The sequence below is a fragment of the Leuciscus leuciscus genome (genome assembly GCF_965113295.1).
Source record: "Leuciscus leuciscus genome assembly, chromosome: 16".
NCBI lineage: Eukaryota > Metazoa > Chordata > Actinopteri > Cypriniformes > Leuciscidae > Leuciscus > Leuciscus leuciscus.
In genome coordinates, this window is record NC_138740.1 from 23049695 (window position 1) to 23074326 (window position 24632).

Consider the following 24632-nt stretch of genomic DNA (forward strand, 5'->3'; position numbering starts at 1 on the left):
TGCCAGAGAGATGCAAAATAAAGAGAATCAAAAGTGTGATGTCGCCGCTGAATGTTCATGTCGATTGGTCAGTCTGGAATTCCATTGAAGGCATTTCCCACAGTTTACAGAGAGCTGGACGTTCCTAAGGAACACACAGGATGTAGAGGTTTATTGGGAACGCTGAAATAGACCCAAAGGGATTCTACATGCACTCCGTCACTGAGTTTTGATTTTGGAAGCTGAAAGCAGATTTTAATCATGGTTCCTAAAACAAACAGAGAGGAATATACAGTGACAGATTTATTTTGAAAGGTGAGGGATTTGCACATGGCATTTCTGCGATTTTCTTATGATTCTTCATAGTGAAAATGTTACCAATCAAGAAAATTAATGGATTCTGTTATCTGTCTAACATTCAAATTAGGACTAAATGCTTTCAATTTCATTCAGTTTGACCAAATAAACCGAGCAAGGAAGAAAACAAGTTTTTGTAAACCAGCATGAAGATGGTTGCATTCCTCATTAGTAGCCAATGAAAAAGAACAGTTAGAATTCCTCTGTGCTCTGCACAATCTCAAGACTTAAACGGGAACATAACAAAGGCTGTAGAGGATGGTGACTTGCCAGTGTGTAGCGCACACTCAATCACTCACAGCTGGATGTTTGGATAACAGGATTGTGCTTTGGTGTGTTCACATTTAAGACGTGAACTGCCTCATTTGAAAGTATGAATCAAAGGAGAACTGTTCTGGAGGATAAAAATCAATCAAAGTTTCACACAATTGAAAAGAGGAACAGAAGTAAAGACAATCTACTGATGAACGAAGACTTTTGCGAGGACTCTTATGGCAGTTATGGACACTACCATGGGTGAGTTGGTCAAGATTCTGTGCATACACTGTATGTTTAGTTGCCGTTGCCTTCTGAGATAAAATGTAGTTCAATGTCCTGACTGGAAACTGTCTCTCAGTTCAATGTAATATTTGTGTATTGGTTTGCTCGTTTAAAATGTCAGTTTTCATACTTAAAAACTCATTAGAATCTCGCAGTGTCAGTTCAAAAGTTTAGCATACAAGTCATTGGCATGAATGAATGTAAGTAACATGTTTAGCACTGCTATGGCTATTAAACAAATGTCTGCAAATATTTGTATGAATAAATAAATGATAGCCTATTACTGTGTAAACAATAGTCAACATAATGTGTTATTCAGTGGCATACTGAATAGTAGATCTACATTAATACATTCTAATGTATACACGTTTTTGGTATGTTTTTCCTCGTAGAGAGAACCTGGCCCGACAGGCGCTACCCAAGAGCCGAAGGCAGGCGGTGCGAGGGGCAGCTTACATGTTCAATGCCCATCCTAACAGTCTAACGCCTGTGGAGGAACGTCTCCTTGATGCCGCCGAGTATGGAAACATACCTGTCGTTCGCAGGATGCTTGAAGAGATCCCTGAGCTGGATGTTAACTGTGTGGACTACATGGGCCAGAATGCATTGCAGTTGGCAGTGGCAAACGAACACTTAGAGGTAATAGAGCTCCTGTTAAATAAAGACAACCTGTCGCGTATTGGGGACGCACTATTGTTGGCCATCAGCAAAGGTTACACCAGGATTGTCGAGGCCATTTTGAGCCACAAAGCTTTTGCCGACTACAAGAGACTCACAGCGAGCCCCAGTCAGGCTCCGATGCACGATGACTTTTTTGCATATGACGAAGATGGCACGCGTTTTTCTCATGACGTCACTCCAATCATTCTAGCATCTCACTGTCACGAATATGAGATCGTGCACATTCTTCTGGGAAAGGGTGCTCGCATTGAGCAGCCACATGATTACTTTTGTGCCTGCGACACCTGCAATTACCATCAAAAGTACGATTCTTTTAGCCACTCCCGCTCGCGCATCAATGCCTACAGGGGATTGGCCAGTCCAGCGTACCTCTCTCTGTCCAATGAGGATCCTGTGCTGGCGGCTCTGGAGCTCAGCAATGAGCTCGCCTCCTTGGCCAATATTGAAAAGGAATTTAAGGTATTGCAATAAAATCCTAGTCACAACCAAAACTGTTCTAAAGAGATAGTTCTCTCTAAAATAAAATAAAATATCCTTAGATTATTTTCTCATTTTGAAGCAAACCTGAAGAATGTACTGGCAATTGTTTTCCATCCATGTAAATAAAGTGAAAGTGAGCACAAAATAGTCTTCTGAAGTCATACAAATTTGTGTGATGTGATGTGCTCTTTGTAAAATTGAAGAGTGCTAATTGTATTAAATGTGCACTTGTAGGGTAGCCTACTTCAAACTTTAAAAGATTTTTTTAAACTGTACTTGCAGATAATTTAATGTTAATGAAAGAAAAGGCACTCGAGTAATTTAAAGTGGCTACACTTTCATTAAGCACACTTGGAAAAAAGTGCACTTTGTAATAATATCAAATTATTAATTATTATTTAAAAATCACTTTTCAAATAATTATGTTTTGTTCATATTTTGTCGTGCTTTAAAGAAGTACACTTATTTTGATGTGTTGACTAACATACTAAAGCCCATGTAAAGTACTTGATTATAACTTAATTGTAGTGTTATTTGGTATTACTCGATATTTATGTCTATTTTAAATATACTGAATTGAAATTTCATCACAAATGTTCAATAAAATATATTTAAATTCATGAGTTTCAATATAAATGACATTAAAGCATATTTTATTTCACCATAAATGCTTGGCAGTACACTTTAACCATATTTAACTTTAGACAATAGAATAAAGTCATTAAGAAATTAGATATAAAGATGTAATCAAGTCTTACTTAAGTGGGTCAAAAAAAGCAGCTATTATTTCAGATAATTGCATTTAATATAAATGTAAACTATAATACATTTTCATTTAAAATCAATTAACTTGCAGTTAGGTGTCTGAAAACGATTCACACTTAAGTACAGTATATTAATTTAAAGTATTATTTCTGTAATAAGTACTCTGTTTGAAAGTATCGTAAATTGTACTTCATTACTTTTCACAAGGGTAGGCTGAAATTTAAGTCATTATTTGCTGAAAATATAAATTGTGGCAGCAGGTTTGACAACAGTGTGCTCTGACCAATCAACATTGACAATTGTGTGTCACGTGACCAATCGCCATGATGCATATTAGAATATCTAAAAGTACACATGAGATATGACAACTACAGTGAAGGAAAAGATAACCAATTAAATTTGTTCATCGCATAAATCAAACATATAGAATCATAAGACTTGGAATATAGAACACAAGTTGAATGGACTCATGATTGTTTTATACTGGTTTGTTGTCATGTTGGAGCTCAACGGCCATTACATTCTTCAATGTTTCTCTTTTTTGTGTTCCCCAGATGAATTTTCACAGAATTTTTATTTTTGGGTGAACTATTCCTTCAAAAATGTAGAACGATTGCATTTTCTTTGTAATGACTATATCTTTCTCAGAATGAATATAGGAAACTTTCTATGCAATGCAAAGATTTTGTTGTGGGGCTTCTGGACCTGTGTCGGAGCACAGAGGAAGTGGAGGCCATTCTGAACGGCGAAGAGGATGAGACTTTAGAACTGCCCAGCCGACCAAGTCTCATTCGCTTAAAACTCGCAATAAAGTATGAACTGAAAAAGGTAAATACATAAAAAACAGACATCTTATAATCTGCCTTCTAATTCTATCGTAAAAACACTTATTTTTTATCAATTTGTCCCAAACAGTTTGTGGCCCATCCTAACTGTCAACAACAGCTCTTATCAATATGGTACGAAAACCTTCCCGGACTCAGGCAGCAGACCACAGCCATTAAGTTTCTTGTGGTTTTAGGTGTTGCAATGGGACTCCCCTTTCTAGCTATGGTGTATTGGGTGGCACCATGCAGCAAGGTAAGTGTATGTTCACACGAAAGTAAGCTGGTTGAAAACCAGATGTATTGCATAGCAAGCGTACAGTACATGTCTGAAGAATAAATCATCCACTGAAATCTTTACTCAGAAAGACTGTTCCCATGGTTGTAAATTATAGCAGTGCTTAAAATATCCACCGTATCCTATGAGTCATAATAATGTTGTTGATAAGCATATCAGGCTGATAAGCAGCAATGTACAAATATACAATAGAAGAATGCATCCAGCACTTGAAGTCTTGTGTTTATCACACCACAATCAGTAAAAAATGCTGTTACCAACAGATGGGAAAGATCATGCGTGGCCCTTTCCTTAAGTTTGTGGCACACGCGGCCTCCTTCACTATTTTCCTTGGCCTTTTGGTCATGAACGCCGCAGACCGCTTTGATGGGACCAAGCTGCTTCCAAATATGACCATTCATGACTATCCGACGCAGCTGTTTCGTATGAAAACAACTCCCTTTACGTGGATGGAAATGCTCATCATTTCCTGGGTCGTAGGTTTGTTTCTGACTGATTTTTAACTTGTCAAAGGTTACTACTCTACTACAATCTGTATTTAGAGAACGAAATGTACAGTTCGTTTCCATGTCCTAGGACAAACATTCATGTCTATGTTTTAATGTCCTTCTCTCAGGGATGATTTGGGCCGAGTGTAAGGAGATCTGGTCTCAAGGTCCAAGAGAATATCTGCTTGAGCCTTGGAATATGCTAGACTTTGGAATGTTGGCCATTTTTGTGGCATCCTTCATCTCAAGGATAATGGCTTTCTGGCATGCATGTGAAGCACAACGCTATGTTGATGAGCACTACACAGATTTAACCAATGTAACTTTGCCTCTCGAGGTGGGATACTACCAGTTGGGTGAGTGACTGTCCTCTCAAGTCCGGCAAGATTTTGTTTCCCACAAAATTACAATGTAATACAACAAGCGATCTGCATAAATTATCTTTTTTTTAATCCCAGCTCGGATCTACTGGCTCCCGTCTGATCCTCAGTTAGTTTCAGAGGGCTTGTACGCCATCGCAGTGGTCCTGAGCTTTTCTCGAATTGCGTACATCCTGCCAGCGAATGAGAGCTTCGGACCACTGCAGATATCTTTGGGACGGACGGTGAAGGACATCTTCAAGTTCATGGTTATCTTCATCCTAGTCTTTCTGGCTTTCATGATTGGAATGTTCAACCTCTACTCGTATTATCGGGGTGCTAAACAGAATGAAGCTTTCACAACGTGAGTAAAAATATATATTTTAAAGTATATTCAGAAAAAAATCTGTTATTTTAAATTGTAATAATATTTTTGATCAAATAAATGCAGCTTTCTTTCAAACACCTTAAAAAATCCTACCGACCCCAAACGTTTGAGCGGTATAGTGTAACATATCAAACATGTCAGTTCTCTTATGAAAATAGGAAATGTTCATTCGTTTAAACGTCCATGTCTTCTTTATCTTTGTAGTGTTGAAGAAAGCTTCAAGACGCTGTTTTGGGCAATATTTGGCCTTTCTGAGGTCAGATCAGTAATCGTGAACAATGGACACAAGTTCATCGAGAACATTGGCTATGTTCTCTATGGAGTTTACAATGTCACAGTGGTCATCGTCCTACTCAACATGCTCATTGCCATGATCAACAGTTCCTTTCAGGAGATTGAGGTACTTTATGTCTTCTCAGTTTAACTTCTTCATATTGCTTTCTAAGAGCTGCTGACATTATAAATCTTTGTGCAGCGGACCAAATGGGATCTGTAAATCTCTGTTTAAGATTTTGTGCTGATGAAGCACTCCAGTGAAGAGGTTTTTGCATATTATGGAAAAAAAACAACAATGTTATCTCTATCCTCTTCAGGATGGGATAATTAGTTTGACTGCTTAGTTTTAATTGAATTAAACCATTTTATTCACGCATCTCTTTCCACTGCATATCTGTGTTGATTTATTTGTTGCTTTAAGCATTCAAAACATTAGTGTTGTCCTGGCATTTTGCAGGATGATGCAGATGTGGAGTGGAAGTTTGCCCGGGCCAAGCTCTGGTTCACCTACTTTGAGGAGGGCAGGACTCTCCCTGTGCCTTTTAACTTGGTTCCCAGTCCCAAGTCTGTTCTGAGTCTGGTGATGGGGGCTAAGAGTCTCCTGAGGGAGATTTCTGACAGACACAAAGCCATTATGAAGGGGTCTGAGCTCAGTGAGGTGAGGCAAATCCCCTCTGATTCTACATTAGAGTAAACAAAGTAGTTAAGTCAATTTGTATCATTCATTTACAATCACAATAAACTAATCCATTTATGTTGCTCTTGTGATTTGTTGGATCAAGTTGGGACAGAGCAAACCTTGCAGAGACAAGAATCTTCCTGGCTCCAGTCGATATCAGGCATGTTTACTTTTTTTTTCATACACTGAATATTTATAGTAGATCTGAATATGGTTCAGATTTGCTCTTTGCATTTGAATTTGTGATTGAACTTACTGCATTTGATCTGTACAGAAAATTATGAAGCGTCTCGTTAAGCGATACATCATCAAAGCTCAAAATGACAAAGAATGTGATGAAGTCAATGAGGGTGAGTGTGTGTATTTAACCCTTCATTATAGTAATAATATTTTTTTGTTACACATGGTCACTTTAATTAATGGTCAGAGCAAAAAAAATATATCTATCTAAAAAAAAAAAAGGAGAAAAAAAGGGAAAATACTACTTTTCTGTCCCACTGAAAAAAATAACAGCAAAGGGGTTCGGAACAACATGAGTGTGAGGGAATAGGGATTTTTTTTTATATATATTTGGGTGTTTTATGATTCATATTTTTCATAATTCAGACTGAACACTGCTTTGTTACAGGTGAACTAAAGGAGATTAAGCAGGACATTTCAAGCCTTCGCTATGAGCTGCTGGAGGAAAAGTCAAACAACATGGAGGAGCTGGCAAAGCTAGTGAGGACAATTGAAACAAATCTCTCTCAGGACTGCTTGATACTAAAGTCTAACTGAGGAAGTCAGACAACAGTGTTTTTTTATTTTACAGAAGCATATTTTCGACTATTTATTAAGCAATACAATTTGCACAAGGATTACATGTGGTTTCACATGCTTCTCTACCTTGGCCTGCTGGTTTAACAGAGAACAGCTGTTGATCTTTCTGTGACTGTGAAGAAGTATATATACACACACACACACACTTACGTGGACTTACCTAAGAAAGTACTGGGTAAAACTACATGGGTAGTTTTCTGGGTTAGTACTTAGTTATTGTAATTATTATAATAAGTACATAGTATGTACATGGGGAACAGGACTGTAAAATAAAGTGTTACCCAATATTCTGTTGCTGGAAATTACCTCTAATGACAAATGTGATCACATTATCAGATATATAAGATCTGGTTTCACAGACAAGGCTTAAATCAAGCTAGGATTAGGCCTTAGTTAAATTAGGACATTTAAGAAGTTTTCATAAAAGTGCCTTAGAAAAAAACAAAAAAACATTACTGGTGTGCATCTTGACTCTTGAGGCAAAACAATGGCACTGACATATTTTAAGAAATGTCAATGCAAGTTGCTTTCAGTTAAAACAGCTCAAACATGCATTTTAGTCCAAGAGTAGGCTTAAGACTTGTCTGTGAAACTGGGTGATAAAGTTCTGTTCAAACACAAAATGTTTAATGTTTTATGATGTCAAGATGATGATGATGATGATGTCAGAGATTAGCACCTCATTTCCATCCAAAGTACAGGAAAAATCCACGTTTACAAGCAAATGATATAACGGGAAGTTTACTGACAAACACACTCGGGGGAATTAGTCAGATATTCTTTTGTAATAATGTGTCATACTGATGTACTGTTCAGTGTTCAGTACAAAGGCAAAGTGAAATTCCAAAGTGGAATTTTTTGTCACTTTTCATGTCCTCTCAACAGTGTGTAGAATGCAAAGCAGTCTTAAACTGAGAATGCCTTTCAGATTTAAATTGAGGTGGCAAAGACTGATAGATAGATGGATAGATAGATAGATAGATGAATAGATATATGGATAGACATGAACAGGTTGAAACACAACAAAAGGAACCAGACTCAAACAATGACATTTTATTAGTAAAAAATGCTTTATAAGAAAATCATCACACATTAAATTACTTTGTAAATGATGTTAATAATCAGTATTATAATCTGTATAACAATTCCTTTTTCCATTTCAACATATGGAAATGCTAAACCAGTGTACAATAAAATACAGTAGAGCCATTACTTGGAAAAACTGCATTTTTTGTGAGCACAAACTATAACAAACTTTAACAATCTACAACGTTTAACACTGTCAGAAGTATTTTGTCTTTTTTTTTTATTGTACTTCATTAAACAAAACCCACTATATTATACTTAACAGTATAAGTTAAAATTTTTAAAGAACTTTTGTTTTGTTACACTGTTTTGCCAAACACCACAAATTTGACAGTATATTAGTACAATAAAATACATATATAAGAAATTTTTTTTGGCTCTTAAAGTCAGTTCATTCAAGATGTATTTTGTGGGGGGGGGGTTAAGGACATGGAAAGGTTCAGAGGTACCGATTTTCAATTTAACCCTTTGAAATTGTATAGAATAAAAATGACTATCGACTAATTGATTTCACCTAAAAGATTCAACAGTTACTGAAATGAAAGATGACCGGCATCTACCAAAAATGCTTGATCTTTTGGTATTACTGAAAAGAAAGTCAATAAAACATACTACTAACAATTTCACATATGTCAGATTGGGCAATACAATATCTTCTGCTACTTAATATGGTCGCTAATTAATGCATATGGCACAGGTATAATTCTCCCTCTAAATATTTCCTTCAGAGCCGTACCGCAACACGGATCAGAGTGTTATGAGCTCATGTCTACAGTTTTAAAATATTACAGACCATCATCATTATGGGTCTCATATAAATACAGAAATTTGGGTTAATACAGTCAACTTCTTGTACCTATGGTAATAAAATCTACTGTACATTTAAGACAAAGGTGATATTTACATCCCGAATAAACTTTATCAAATGCGATGGTTAATGATGTGGTTATAATACTATGCAAAAACTAGAATGCTATGCAAAAATGATTTACATACAGTAAGGTAGCAATGTACATTTAAATGGTCCCTTTTTTGCAGAAATGAACACCATGGATACCATGGACTTTGCTTTTGCCTTTTCTGGCCCCATCAGTGGAACGCCACATAATTCTCTGGGATGAGTCCAGTTTTGCCATTATATGTAGCTTGGAGCCAGCCAGGTTCCACTGAAGCATACACTGCATGGACATTAAGACAAACACATAACAATAAAGAGTTAAATACAGAATAACTAAGTGCACAACATTCTACATAGCCTTTTGTGTTTCTGTTTCCTTATAAAAGTAAAGTAGAGGCTCATAGCTCAAACTGTATCCTAAGCAACAGTACACAAAGTGAAGTTTTGAACAGAGTGTGGTTACCATTGGAGAAGAGCGCCCCCTGAGGAAAGCTGAGCTCATGACTGTGCTCCGCTTGACAGGAAAACAAGGCTTTAGCCTCTCTGTAAAAACACCAGAGGGAGTTAGAGACATGACCAATAAGGAAACTCACTAACATCCCTGACAACATCAACAACACTTTACCTTTGGCTGTTCTTAGTACACACAATATCAAGACATTCAGTCCAATTTACAGAACATTTGAATGCATGTCATTTAAAAAGTGCTAAACACGAATTTGATTGTTTTCAGTGACCAATAGCCTTTTTAAAACACATTTTACTCAATTTTTTTATTCATTTGCGAAGTAAGAAGGGCTGGCACAACACAACAACTAATCTGAAATATACATACATATCTTTAACAGGAATAAATTACATTTTTAAATATTAAAATAGAAAACAGTTACTTTAAATTGTAATAATATTTCTCAATATTACTGCTTCAATGTATTTTTGATCAAATAAATGCAAAATTGTGGAAAATCTTAACGACCACAAACTTTTGAAAAGTAGCGTATAAGGAAAAATTACAGGACAATGACATAGAATAGACCTTAGAAATAACCTCATAAGATATAGCATAAATAATATCTGATCACGACTGTAGTGTCTTTCTCTTAGCGCTGTGCACTTTAGCTGATGTGACATTTTAACAACGTTTGGAGATTCCATTTAGACACGGAAATAAGTAATAATAATTACTGCTGTCAAATATATATATATATATATTCACAAACTTTTACGTTAGATGCGATTAAATCGCAATTAATCGATTTGACAGCACTAATGATAATAAATAAAACTTAACAATACAATTAATCTGGCTCATTACCTTCCCATTGTGGGCTGTGAAATCACAGGACCCTCAAAGATTGCTGCTCTGCAGGCCACACTGGGGGATAAAAGCATGGCACATCTGATATCATATTGAGATAAACTGAGATCAGTGTAACAAACTGATTTTACATTATGATAGAAGATCACTGAGAAGGTTTTAACTTACACAGATCCCGGTCTCTGGTAGCCATTGCTGGTTGAGGAGTCAGCTCTGTATCTCACGCTCTCTTTAGGAGGAAGATCAGGTAGATGGAGGGACTTGAGACTGTCTCTCTGACCGCGTGACACCAGGCTCTGGACGGAGCCGTGACAACTTCTGAAACCTGAGCGTTATCAAGAAACATGTGTGTGTGTGAATCATTATGTCTTGGAAAATGTATCCTTTCTGTTGTTTCTTTATCTTATGTTTCAAATGCTTTCTGTAGCCTAATGCCGCAAGGGAGAACTAGAGAACAATGTTTGTTCTGTACTACTTTCTGTAGTCAAGGCCAACAGGCCTTGGGAGAGACTAGGGAGCAGGACTTTATAGTTAACATTTAAAACACTAAAACATTTCTCCTTAAGTTTAACTTTATGTACCAGAATGACTAAAACTGAAATAAAATTGAATAAAAACCATATAGACTTATAAAAAAAGAACTGACTATTTTAGAAATAACCCTCTTATCTCTATCTAAGCTTGCTTCATTTTTATCGCCAATTGACCTGGCATTATTTTACTGGTCAAATTCACTGCATTTTGCTGATGTTGTTGTTTATTTGCACATGCTGTTAGGGTTCTGTTGAAGGGTGGATTGTGCGTGGTTAGTGGATAAGATGCAGGATTTCGTGAATTCGCCTCCACATTGTGCAAAAATCCAGCTTTCTTACCCTCAGAAATGTGAAGTGAAGTGAGAGAAGAGCAGGTGGACAGACTGTGTCGTTCTTCCCCGCGATCCTCCAGCGTCTCTCCTAGGGTCCTCTGGAGGATCTCTGAAGCCGGAGAGCTTCGATCTCCAGGGCTTGTACTCAGTGCTTCTTCCCATTCTCCATCAGTCTTGTTGGCGTCCTCTTTGGAGCTGGAATCGGGGCTGGCGGTGCAAGGAGGGCTTTTGGGCCCATTGGAGGAGGGAGATGAAGTGGTCCAGCACAGACTCCCTGATCCCTTGTGTTTGGAACGTGATGGGGAGCCCGTCTTAGAGCAGCTGTTCTGCTCTGAAGAGTGCGACGAGAGAGACTCCATACTGCCCATGGGAGTGCTACTCGGGCTGCTGCTGAACGTGTCACCTGATGGAGAGAAGGGGTTAAATTGACTCCTCTAACAGATGGACTGAATGCCTGTTTTTGGGGACACTCACTGTCAGCATCAGCCAGGCACAGGGTGGGAGGGTACAGGCCTCTGGATTTACGGGACCCTGAGGACAGGCAGATGGCTTTGCTGCGGCGGGCACTGGCACTGGCACTGGCACGAGACTGAGAGTGAGGCTGAGGCTGTGGCAGGGGGACGTTAGGGTCTGGAGCTTGATGAAATATCTAAGAAAAAAAGAAAGAAAAAAAAAAGATACCAAGAGTTTTTTGATCCAACCAAAGAACATCTGCATTAGATGAGCAAAACTATATAAAAACATATTTGGAGTTGAGAAGTAGCGATGTACCATATTACAGTCTCTAATTCTCATCAAAGATGCCTTTATTTGATAAAAATGCAGTCAAAACAGTAATATTGTGAAATATTACAACTTAAAATAAAAGTTTACTATTTTAACATTTTAAAATGTAATTGTGATGGCAAAGCTGAATTTTCAGCAGCATCACTACGGTCTTCAGTGTCACATGATCCTTCAGAAATCATTCTGTTATGATATGATTTGCTGCTCAGGAAACATTGATTAATATTATATTAATAATTATGCTTAATATTTTTTTTTGAAACTGTGATGCAGTTTATTCAGGATTCTTTAATGAATTTATTTTAAATAGATTGTAACATTATACGTAAATGTCTTTACTGTCACTTTTGATCAATTTAATGTGCCCTTGCTGAATAAAAGTATCCAATGCTTAAAAAAAATCTATATTTATTTTACATTATTATTATTTTTTAATAATAATAATACTTAATAATTTAATAATATTTAATAATTATTTTTATTTTACATTTTTTACCATTGCTGTAATCTAATGCTCACTTAAAGTAAAAACACAACTAATTTAATAACATTGTTAAATTTAATCTTTATCAAACCTCATAATGAATATCCATTTTTAATTTCGTACAGTATAATGCTGTGATGCCTAAATTCACTAATAGCATTTAAAATAACTGATTTTAGTATTATTAAGCATTTAGTTTGAATTTATTCAGGCAAAATGTTATAGAATTGTAATATCGGATATTTACTAGTTATTGGCAGTAACATTAATTATTTATCAGCCAGAATTTTAAATATTGATGCAAACTTGTTGAAAAGCATTTTAAGGGTAAACATAGTAGTAAGATAAGCAATTCTCATCTTTTATATAATAATTTGTTCCTCTATCTATCAGCATGCTGTCTATTCAAACAGAATTGTTTGTTTAAATGATCACCTTATCATAGTTTTCTATCAGGATCTCTACAACAATATTTTGAAATTTGATGTTCATCATGGCAGCAACTGTCTCCTCCTGAGAGCGCATGAGTGTTGGGCCAAAAATCACACCCAGGTTAGACACGGTCATCAGATTCTTCTGACTATGTGTGGAAACCCTGTCAAAAACAGCAGAACAGTTTTTTTAAAAACACCATGGTTAGCACCTCCTTGTGGAATTTAAAGTGCACTCATGAACCAATGTACTAGATGTGCAGTTTCTTCTTCAATGTTCAAGAACTAGAGCTACATACACATGCAGATGTTTAATCAGAATATCCAGCATCTCTTTATTCTTGTCGGGGAGCTTGTGGACGAGGGCGTGAACAGCACAGACCCTGTAGTTCTGATCATCAGACTCTAAAAAAAATAAAAAACAATCCAGGCATCTAATCATTGAATAAACAAGTCACAGATGGACATGATGAGGAGTTCATCGAGGACAGAACATGCTAGAACTCACTGACTGCCATGATGAAGTCTTTGTGGAGTCTGTAGGTCATGAGAGGTTCTGCCAGACACCTGTAGAGAACAGAATGACTTACTTTGTTTCCTTGATAACATGCCATTTTCAAAAAGTAAAAATTATGGCAATTATTTATAAACCTGAGGTAATTCTTCAGGCCACTGGTGATGGTCTTGTTATCCCAGGTGTCTGGGTCAAGGTCCATATCTGCAGGAGCTTTGGCTGCTGTAAGGGTCAGATGAACTCATATTAAATGGAATTTGGCTTCAAAAACATCTGCTTAAGGTTACTGTAAATATTGTGTATTTCTAAAAAACGATATTTTTTTATAACAATATTACAAAAATGGCATTATGTTAAAGTCTTCATGTATATACATTTATCAGGTTTCCGTGAGCAAAAAAGAAAGCATTCTATAGTACTGGATTTCTGGATTACAGTACCAAACACTGAGGTCATCAATCGCTGGACTTTAGAGTTAACTCCACCAATTCTGTACAGCCCCATTGTGTTAATGCCTAGACATGAAAGGGAAAATACAGTTTTTGTATTATAAGAAATTCAATGCAATAAACAAGTTAAAATATTCCGTAAGTTAATAAAAAAAAAGTTTATTTAATAGCTAAATAAACTTCTTATATATTATATATATTTAAGTTAAATCAATTATTTACCGTTACTGATTTAACCTGATTCAATTCAGTTGAAGTCATGAAACTCATATTTTTGTTTGGACATTCAAAATGTAAGGTCACCGAGATTTTTTGGAAAAAGTATCTTATGCCCTTCAAGGCTGCATTTATTTGATCAAAAATACAGTAAAAACAGCAATATTGCAAAATATTATTAATTTCTATTTTAATATATGTTAATAATATTTCATATTTATTATATTGCGATTGATCGCATCTAACATAAAAGTCTGTGTTTACATAATACACACATACAGAGAAATATATATATATTGCTGTGTGTATGTGTGTGTGTGTTATATTTATATATTTGCATAAATATATATTTTATATATTATATTTCATATATTTATATTTTGTATATCGATTTTTACTTGTTTAACAAAAGTATTCATTTATTTTAATAAATAATCTTACAGCCACAAAACATTGGAACGGTAGTGTACATACATGCACATAAATGTACATAATACATGTCATAATATATATGTAATGCAAAACTTAAACTAAGTGAAAAGGATGCAGAGACTCACCTCTGGTTTCCACAAGCTCTATACACTTCCTTACAAAATTAAAGCCTGCTTCATTTAGGAATGCTGTGGACAGAGAGTTTATATGTTACATAAATATGAGGCTAACGCAGGTGAACTATTTATGTCTTATAAATTAACATGCAAGTGGATTGAACAGTATGTCTATATTACAAACTGCCAAATTAATCCGTTCTCTATATACACCAAAAATGACAATTAAATAGAACTTACTTTCCTCTTTCTTGCTCAGAAGTGCTGGAAGGGTGTAAATCTAGAAGAAATCACCATATGTTTATAAAACACTAAATATAAATGCGATTTAAAGCATATACATTAATGCATTATATTGCATAATCCATTTCTCTTCTAGGAAATAAATGATAAGGCCGTATATACAAAATACAATTTATAGTTTCATACTATAAACATACACCCACTAATAATCCTTTGTGTATAAGAAATTCCCTAACTCAGCTAAATAATAGCAGTGGCAATGAGGGTCAAATGAGTTGAAGCCAATCAACTACAGCTGACAGTATAAGAGTCAAAACAAAGAGTCATTAGCAAAGTGTAAATTCTCAGCTGTCATCTTTTTCCTGTCCATGTGTACACTATTCATTGCCTGGAGTTCAAAGAGCCTCTATAACAACAATTACGTGTCTATAATGGGAAAAGGGAGTAAATTGGGCTAAAGAAAAAAGAAAACCTATTTAAAGTACAAAAATAATGACCGGTAAAATGGGTTTCCTTGTCTGTCATTGGTCAGCCAAACAGATAATTCTTATTTACGCCATTGATTGGACCGACCTTTATTTTACAGGCTTTTACTGTTATCTTATCACGATTTAGAAACCCTTTCTTTACAATGAAGCTCTTGCACTATGAACAGACATGTTTATCAAACCGAGAGCAGAGTCTCATTTTGAGCAGCGTCGGCTGGGCGGCTGCTCTTACCGGCTCTTTTCCATCCATGGCCTCCATCCACAGCCTTCTGTTGGATTCAGAGAGAGCCTGAAGAGTGATGATGCCATGCCTGTGGGACAGATTGACAGACGTTAACTCTCAACTCCTGGTGTAAGATGAGAGGTTGAGTAAGAATTTTGCATAATTTATCAGTTCATTTATTACATTTTTTTTTAATCAAGCTCTAAGCATCATGCCTATGCATAATGAGAGGTTTATAAAGCTTGCAAACAAAGTTTCTTTACTGCCATTCACAGCTCCACGGTATAAAAAAATCATTTAATCTGAGTTGTGAGGTTGCAGTCCGAATTAATGCAAGAGTTAAAGGGCCAGGTACCAAAAAATAAATCAAACACACGTCTTTTTTGAAAGATGTGATATATACTAAACCAAACTTTTTGTTTAGTATGTTTAGGCAACTGTTACATAGCATTAAAAAGTAACTTAGGTTGTGTTCACACTTGTAGCTCTGGGTTTTTTTGGACCAAAAAAGAAAATGATACATTTAGTCCTGGTCATTTTTAACACTGAACCTTAATACACTAAACAAAACAAAAAAACTGCTTTTATGACGTATATTTTGCGACTGAACTTATCGAACATTCCAAACAATGCTGTTTGCGGCCTAAATGCACTCATTGTATGTGTGTATATATGATGGTATTTGCCAGCTGAGAACTCACAAAGAGTTTATAAAGTGTGTAAAAGAGTCGAAACAGTGCCAGGAATACCTCCATTGCACACAAATGAAGATCTGAAGCAAGAATACGCAGATCCGACACCTGAAAAGACATTTTCAGATCCCCTGAAAATGTGGGTCTAGGTCTGCTTGTTTGGTAAGCAGTGTTCAAACGTATTCAAATGAGCTGCTTTAACAGAGCATTCGTACCAGAGTTTTTTTTTTTTAAACAAGTCAAGTGTGAACACATCCTTAAATATAGCACATATGGGGAAGTGATATTAAAAGAACACGGCAGCAGCTCAGGATAAAAGTGCAACGTACCGATGGCCTTTATTGAAACATTGCAGATAACTGAACAGAAGCCCTTCACAGGGTTTACCTCTTCAGTTATGAGGAGAGAAAAGAAAGAGATGGAATGAAGGAGAGAAGTCTTGAAAGTGACAGACCGAAGAGAGCATTAAACACAACACAATCTCCTGCAGCACTCAAATTTCTCTCAATGTCACAGCCTTTCCACACACCTTTCCACCACCTCAATGTCGAAGCAGAATCGCTTGTCAATAGAGTCAGTCCTCCGTCTGATGCAGGACTTCAGCTTAAACATCTCAGGGGGACTCAAGATCAGTCCATTCTATCAATAGAAGACAAAAGGAATCAAAATGTAGAAATGAGAGATTAAGCTAATAACATTTAAGGTCAGACAAGGTTTAGATTAAGCCAGGATTAGGTCACATTTAAGATCAATTAGGGCATTTAAGTAGCTTTTATAAACATGCCGTAGAAAAATACATTACTGGTGTGCATCTTGAGGAAAAAGAATGGCATATTTTAAGATATGTTAGTGGCAGTTGCTTTCAGATAAAACAGCTCAAACATGCATTTTAGTCTGGGACTAGCTTAAGCACTGTCTGTGAAACTGGGGGATAAATTCTAAACATTTAATACCTGTTTGCCTCCAGACTTGAATTCAGAGTTGCTCATCGTAAACATTTTGGTCCCTTTCTCGTACGTGCAGTAATGTCGACTCCACGTGCACCCCAAGGGTCCTTCAACAGAACACAGGTGATCATTAGTGCACATGAATTTACATATATTAACAATCTACTTGAAAATCAATATTCTAAATGTACACTGCTCAGGAGGATCCTCACGTTTCTCTTGCACATAGAGGAAGCCCTCCATGGTCCACTGTCCTGGAGCTTTAAAGTCCTGCTCTGCAGACCTTATCCTTCTCATCAAATTCTCCACTTCCTGTCTTGTGCTCTCAAAATTATTCCTTGTCTTCAGAGGGAACATCAAAACAACAGTGTTGGTTCTATAGGGACATCACTGTAATCCAAAGTACAGTTCCTTCCATATGCAAAAAATAAATACTGGATAATCTAATATATAACACAGAATTGATTCACACAATCAACAATTTCACACAATCAACATATCTTTATGTACACAATAATAATCTTTTACATTGTAATCCTTTTATATTAAATATTTGGCATGTTTGTGTGCACATTACTAACACAGGCGCACATTACTAACGCGCTCTTTAAATAACAAAAACAATATTGCGCCATTGACTTTAGACCAGGGGCTCGTTCTTCGTACGTTGCTTATTACATCCGAGATCAAATTACACATCCAAGATAATATCATCGTGCTAATCATGATCTGGCTAACTCGGTTCTTCGTACACACTTGCCGGATAGGATTAGTATCGCTGGATTGAGTTATCCGAGATAATTGCGCGTTCATGCGCTGGGTTAAAAGGGGACATGTATCGATAGTAGAAACATTGATCAGCAACGCTGCTATTGGCTGTTCAGCATGGCCAAAGAGCGCGCACAGTTTTTCTCCGCAGCAGAGCAAGAACTAATAGTCGAAGTTTATTCGGAATTTTAATGTTTTAATGCAAAACGCCAGGGAACACCTCAAAGTCTGCAAAAGCCAGGAGAGAGGGCTGGCAAAAAGTAGCAGACAATTTAAATCCGTTAGAAGTGGCCATGTTAGATGTTTTTTATCACTTATTAGCCTATATTTTTGTATTTGAATAATTGCATAATTACTTTGTTCATTGTAATGTCAGAGTCACCACACTAGAACATGGGAACAAACAAAATTGAAGTACAAAAATATTCTACATAATGGTAATTTTTTTGTTATATTATAGTCTCTTTTATAAAAGACACTGTTAAATAAATGGTTGGCTGTTTATAAAAGCAACCAAGAAAAAGGCTGAGCAAAAAAAAAAAAAAAGAAGAAAAGATCTTAGTAGCCTACACTGTAAAATAATTTTTGCTGCATTAAATTAAGGCTGTATAGTCATTTCAACTGTTAAATCTTGAGTAATGATGAATTGCTTTGACTTGTGAAAGTGAAAACTAATAAACTTATATTAATGTAAAAATATTTTTCCAGAGTGTAGTTCATATAATGACATTGTGTTTTCCTCTTTTGTGCACTTTTACATAATACACCAACACTTGTATCTGTTCCCAAGAAAGTGGTGGCTGAAATATGTGCAGTAAGTGGACATTTTTTTTATAACTTTCCAAAGGAAAGAAAGTATAAGACTTTGTAATGTCCATTTGTTTCCATTTCACTGGACAGTGAATAAACCCTCTCAGATAACTGTCATATGGAGGAACTAGCCTACCTGCAAGTGCATAAATAACTTTACTTAATTTATACTTGTATGCTTTATGGCAGCAATATAAGTAGCAGGATTCCACATCTACAGAAAGGCCTACAGAAGAGTCAGCACAGACAGAGGAGACATAGGCCTACAGGTGGGCAGTGTATAGCCAACTTTTCCTTTTTATTTGTTGCATGAGGCATGTGTCTAATATCTCTTGTTGCAGGCACTTGAACACTGGCTTTTCTTTACAAAGAACAATTGAAATAAAACTCAAGGAACTAAGTATATTGGTCTTTTATTAAACTTTTCATTATATTATAATGAAAAGTTTTTTTTTTTTTTTTTTTTTTGGGCAATGTTGTGTAATATGGCACATGCACCAATTTCACAGGCCCTGTCAGGTGTGCAAACCTCAGACTTATCAGACACTGAAATCTTCCCTTTAGTTAGCCAAAGTTCATTTCATTGTGTGCCCTTGTCCTGGCTACTGCATTGTAACTGGTTTGGGTCAGGGAATGGGGTCATAAAACACCTGTCTGCAGGCAGGAACATGTCATAATCACCTATGAAGAAATGCAGTTCTGTTAGGATCAGCATAAGTGTATGTAATACAGTGAGCTTGATATTTAATTGTGGAACTTTCCTTACCACTTTCAAATAATGTGCATAAATGTGAATCTCTGAAAATTCTTAAGTCATGCACAGATCCTGGCCATTTTGCTTTCACATTTGTGATATGGAAGATTTTAGTCAACTGACTTTTTTTATTTGATATATTATTAATCTGGAATATTAAGACTCCCAATAGTAACTGGGCTGCACATTTACATTGTGAACCCCCTTTCTGTTCACATAATCCCCTTCATTGAGGCCTTGATGGCAGTCTATGGAAGCCTATAGTCTATGGTACCAATCACGTTAGTGAAGCCTGAGTGACATACTGTAATCGGCATGGTCATGATTGCATGATCTTCATAAAAAATGATAGCCCAAAAAAAAAAAAAAAAAAAAACTGCTTTAAAAAAACTGCTTTACAACATTGGGTCTTAAAAACCTAAAACTGTTTTTTAAACCTAAAAGCGCCAGGTAAACTCCGAATGACACGACAGAGACAGCACTTTCCATCAAGTTCTCTGCTCCAATAGTGTAAAGGAAAGAGCCACTCGCAAATAATCATAGGGCAATGCAAACAGTTTGTGCTGTAGTTAAAGCCCGACTCCGACAAGTCGAAAATAATGTGCGTTTCCAACAAATTAATAATGTAAACGACAATCTCACGAGTCACGAGAAAAAAATTTCAATCTCAGAAAGTGCACTATCGCGCTGCGCTGGACTTCCCGTATCAGCTCCGCTTATGAAGCCGGGATCTAATCCTGTTTACATGAAATAAGCCTGCTCCCGAGCAGGTTCAAGTTTGCGCACCTGTTGCTATGACAGCAAGTCCAGGATGAGCGTCGAAGAACCAAACAATCCAAGATCATGCCAAATCGTCAACAATCAAATCCAGCTAACTGAGTTAGCGACGTACGAAGAACGAGCCCCAGGTTTCAGTTGGTCAATGAAACTATGTTGAATGTTGAAACTATGAAACAATGTTGGTCTATTTCTGTTGCCTTAAAATAGCAACGTGCCAACAATGTGCCAGAACACACGTCATTTTCAGACCAGCACGCCCATGGCCGCACAAATGGGCGCAAATGCATTTGCTATTTAAACAACGTGGCGCAGGAAGTGAAAATGATAACTGTGTCGGACTGAAACTAGCAAAAAACACTGGCTCATTTTTAAACCGACATGTCAGGCCACGTCATCTGAAGTCGCTTACATTCTGGAGGTTGAACTGTAGCTGTTGCTTGTAGGGTTCAAACTCATGTGCCAGTTCGTAACCCTCGTGGTAGAAGGTGAACAATCCCTGGAGGAAAGCCAGCAGCTGTGAAAAAGACAGGCAGTTGTATAGAAGCAATATCACACTCATAATCATGCAGCATCTACCCATTTATAGGTTGATAGATGTGCAGGATGTGGCTGTTATCATCGTTTTCGTTCTGATAGGCATGTGCTTCAGAGAAACAAAACTGTTACAAGATGTGCCAATAGATTAAAAGCAGTCAAGCAGTTTTCTCTCAGTAAGAGGAAGTCTTCATATTTCTCATCTCCCCAAATAAAAGCTGCATTCATAGTGCTGCAGAAATGGAAATAAGTGCGTCTTACCGGCTCAACAAACTCAAATTTTTTCCTTTCTTGCACTTCTTGGATTTTGAAAACATATTCCAGGGAGGCGTCATAGAAGACCTGTCTTTCCTTATTTATCTGGGTGTCTGCCTATAAAAGAATCACTTATAATCAAACCATTTGGTGAGGGTAAAGGAAATAGTTCAAAAAATTTGTTATATACAGTGCACTCTGGATATTGTATAGCAATAAATGAACATTCAAGTTACCTCCTGCAAAAGGGACTCTTTCTTTCTGGAAGACAGGCTTAAGTGCTTCTCCAAAACCGTGTAATATTTCTCTGTCTCCTTGTCAAATTTCTTCTTCCCTTCCTACCAAAAAAAAAAAAAAAAAAGTGACATGAGTTGGAATTTCCTGTACTGTAATTTCGGTGATAAATGGTTTTTGCAGAGATAAGACATTATATAAAACAGATTTGTAAACAAAAACATGTAAGAGTCTCATGGAAACTCTTGTTTATTTTCATTCCATAGCTCAAAAACAAATCATGAAATTTAAAAACCAGTAGATGGCAGACTCATATTTGACTTTTAAATAACTTGATTCAAGACATTTAGGGCGGCACAGAATCTACCGGCAAAATATTCTGCTGAAAGCTCTACAGATTTCCACCAAATTCAAATGGCCATTATTTATTTATTTTATTATATATTTAAAATAAAATAAAAAATATAGGCCTATACTTAATTACACATTATATGTTTATTTATATATATTTTACTTATATAATATATTTTTATATATTTAGTTGAATTTTATTTATATTAAATAAAATTAAAAACATTTTAATTTATAAATAAATGAAATACATATTTTTTATTATTTCAATCAAATTCTACTTATTTCCACAGCTAGCATGATTGTTTTTGTTTTACTTATTATAATTGAAATAATCTTTCACAACACTGAGTAGCTTTCTGAAGAAGTGTTTGGATGCAGATTCTGCACAGCTGTGTTTAAAATGATTTGCCATGATATTAAATCCATCCAGCCGAATTTGACATTTACACCCAAAGTCAGAACAAAAATTGTGAAATATAAAAAGGAAAATGTGCAGATTCAGTGTGGGTCTATAACATTGGAAAAAGCATAATTTTTTACGTAGAAATATGAAGTTGAACAATTGTGGATAATTTGACAATCTAGTACGATCCAGCAAATACACTTAACAAGAAAATAAATGAAACATCAGTGACTCAACAGCTTAGCTGACTGGGAGTCAAGTGCCACTTCAGGACATGTGCAGCACTTCCTTAGTCACTGATGTACCATCAGTGAAGAGTGTGATAAAGCCGATGACATGTAAGACACAGATAAAAAACAACAACAACAACCACTGTGTGTATTTCTAATTCTATGGGACATCCTATGGCTCTAAATGAGGCAGAGTAAAGATGTTTACCGTAGACAAGACCCCCACTTCCTGTGCCCGGACTGACTGACCCTATTTACGTTGCACGAAGCGTTTATGCGCTGCAGACCTCCAGCAGTGAGAATCTTTTTCTTGAGACTGCAACTGAAACCAGTTTGAAGCTGTTTGTTTTTCCTGTTTGACATCAGCCCAACCTTTCCCATGACCCTCTAATGGCCACGCCGTCTAAACTACAGACCGGACTTGCCGAACAACAAACTGGAGGAATGTCATGTTTGACATGCTTAGTCCAGTTTCTAGGCCCATCTGCTGGCTAGCAATGACATCACTCTCTCTAGGAATGTGTTCTTTCTGTTCAAGGGTTTTAAAAAGACATGCATGCAGGCACTTATCAAGGAAAATATTTTCTCTGCATTAAAGAAACACTTCTAAAATTAGTGTAACAGGGTCTCAAGCTTTTTTTAATCTTTTTTTATTTAGATGTGTTAGCCTTGTTATACAGTGTGCTATATGGCTATATGGAGCCCCTAAAGGGACAAGGTGACGGGAAAAAAGATATGAGATGGGAGGAAAAATTATGTCAAACCTTTTGCATTAACTAACAAGTTTTGAAATATATTATATGCATGTACATTAGCATTCAAAAGATTTTTTTTCTTTTTTTAATAAATTAATACTTTAGTTCAGCCAGAACACATTAAAACGATCAAAAGTGACAGAAACAGCCTGTATAATGTTACAAAAGATTTCTATTTTAAATAAATACTGTTCCTTGTATTCAACATTGAAAATAATAATAAATGTTTGATTGATTTCTGGAGGATCATGTGACACTGAAGAGACTGGAGTAATGATGCTGAAAATTCAGCTTTGCTATCACAGGAATAAATTATATTTTAAAATACATTCAAACAGAAAATGGTTATTTTTAATTACAATAATATTTCACAATATTACTGTTTTTACTGTATTTCAGGTCAAATAAATGCAGCCTTAAATAGCATAAGAGACTATTTCATAAACATTAAAAAACAAAAACAAAATATTTTTTCGGTTTTCATTCAGCATTTTCATTCCAGTTCTGACCTAATATTTACATATATTAAGTCGGAAATAAATTGTGTGAGACAGTGTTTTGGATATGTGCGGGAGGTTGAACAGCCGGATTCCCTTTGGCCTCCATCATGTCTCAACGTCTAAGTTAAGCGAGTTCCTTCGCTGCTCTTGCTGAAGAGCATCGGGCCAAAACTCCCAAATAAGGCATGGAGTGTTTTGGCTCTGGATCTTTGAGCTCAACAGGCAGCGCTCCAGCTCTTCTAACACAACTGGAGGGGTCACATTGACAGATCACCAGGGCTCCCATGCAGCACAAGAAAGAATAAAGCTTTAACTAGAGTCTGGTTATAAACATGCCCTCTAGCAAAGCGCTCACAGGCCATTTCATGGTCAATGTGGCATTACAGTATCTGGGTATAATTTAACTGCTCTTGTCTTCAACAGGTGTTTGTAATTTCCCCCCTTCCTGCAGGGTTTCACAGATCTATATTGAACGTATAGGATCCTGTCACAGGCGGCGAAGGTAAAAATTACTTTCCGCTGACATGTTAGAGCATTAACTCACAATGGGGTCTAAGAACTTACTTTGGCTGCTCCAATCTGCTCTTTGCGAAACTTCTCCAGAGGCGTGATCAAGACGTCATCAGCGTTCTGTATCTAAATAGAAAATAAAATAAAAATCAATCTTCAAATAGTCAAGTATGACAAACCAATACTAATGAATCATCCATCAAAAACCTTTAAACATTATTTTCAATAAAACCAATAGTCCTTGAGGAAAATGTTTGCTTTGAGACTTGAGATGGTCTAAAATAGCCTTTCATTACATCCGGCCTGCATTCCTCAGTATGAGGTTTAAAATGGGTCAAATAGATGAGAATTTTACAAACCTGCATTAAAAAATAGCTACAGAGATATTAAAATAAAAAGAGCAGATGGAAAAAGGATAGTGGTATTGACAAAAAAAAAACGTTTGATATTGTTTGAAATACTTTGATTAAAAGAAAGGAAACACTTGCAATAAAAAATAAATTAAAAAAAGTGTTTCACCTTATGACAAAAATATCAACATCCGCTCATTTTACAATCTCTGGTGTTAAAAACCTCATTCAACAATGTGGTGCTCATTGTGTGAACTCATCGACATCAGTCCGT

The 24632-nt window shown here is 36.2% G+C and overlaps 2 protein-coding genes across 2 annotated transcripts in view; one reads left to right on the forward strand and one right to left on the reverse strand.

Annotated features, from left to right (window-relative positions):
* On the forward strand, positions 1-8145 carry trpc6a (transient receptor potential cation channel, subfamily C, member 6a). The gene is made up of 12 exons (XM_082140385.1): positions 1-852; positions 1269-2016; positions 3451-3630; positions 3718-3882; positions 4188-4404; positions 4541-4768; positions 4871-5135; positions 5364-5559; positions 5893-6093; positions 6218-6274; positions 6389-6464; positions 6743-8145. The coding sequence occupies exons 1-12, from the start codon at positions 710-712 to the stop codon at positions 6889-6891; spliced, it is 2625 nt and encodes an 874-aa protein (XP_081996511.1). The 5' UTR covers positions 1-709; the 3' UTR covers positions 6892-8145.
* The window catches only part of arhgap42a (Rho GTPase activating protein 42a), a 26518-nt gene continuing 9857 nt past the window's right edge, over positions 7972-24632 (reverse strand). The window contains exons 4-24 of the mRNA XM_082140384.1: positions 24063-24134; positions 21259-21360; positions 21029-21139; positions 20643-20747; positions 17334-17463; positions 17128-17228; positions 16704-16813; positions 15492-15570; positions 14769-14808; positions 14538-14600; positions 13756-13830; positions 13453-13537; positions 13310-13368; positions 13101-13206; positions 12806-12965; positions 11575-11749; positions 11108-11503; positions 10404-10560; positions 10233-10292; positions 9381-9460; positions 7972-9197 (exon numbers count right to left, since the gene is read on the reverse strand). Coding sequence (XP_081996510.1) covers positions 9109-9197; positions 9381-9460; positions 10233-10292; positions 10404-10560; positions 11108-11503; positions 11575-11749; positions 12806-12965; positions 13101-13206; positions 13310-13368; positions 13453-13537; positions 13756-13830; positions 14538-14600; positions 14769-14808; positions 15492-15570; positions 16704-16813; positions 17128-17228; positions 17334-17463; positions 20643-20747; positions 21029-21139; positions 21259-21360; positions 24063-24134 — 2355 coding nt within the window. The 3' untranslated portion in view covers positions 7972-9108. The remainder of the gene's footprint in view (positions 9198-9380; positions 9461-10232; positions 10293-10403; positions 10561-11107; positions 11504-11574; positions 11750-12805; positions 12966-13100; positions 13207-13309; positions 13369-13452; positions 13538-13755; positions 13831-14537; positions 14601-14768; positions 14809-15491; positions 15571-16703; positions 16814-17127; positions 17229-17333; positions 17464-20642; positions 20748-21028; positions 21140-21258; positions 21361-24062; positions 24135-24632) is intronic.

Coding starts and splice junctions, on each gene's coding strand:
- trpc6a (XM_082140385.1), top strand. CDS start 710: ATGAATCAAAGGAGAACTGTTCTGGAGGATAAAAATCAATCAAAGTTT. Junction 853..1,268: donor AGTTATGGACACTACCATGG/GTGAGTTGGTCA, acceptor TTTTCCTCGTAG/AGAGAACCTGGCCCGACAGG. Junction 4,769..4,870: donor GGTGGGATACTACCAGTTGG/GTGAGTGACTGT, acceptor TTTTAATCCCAG/CTCGGATCTACTGGCTCCCG.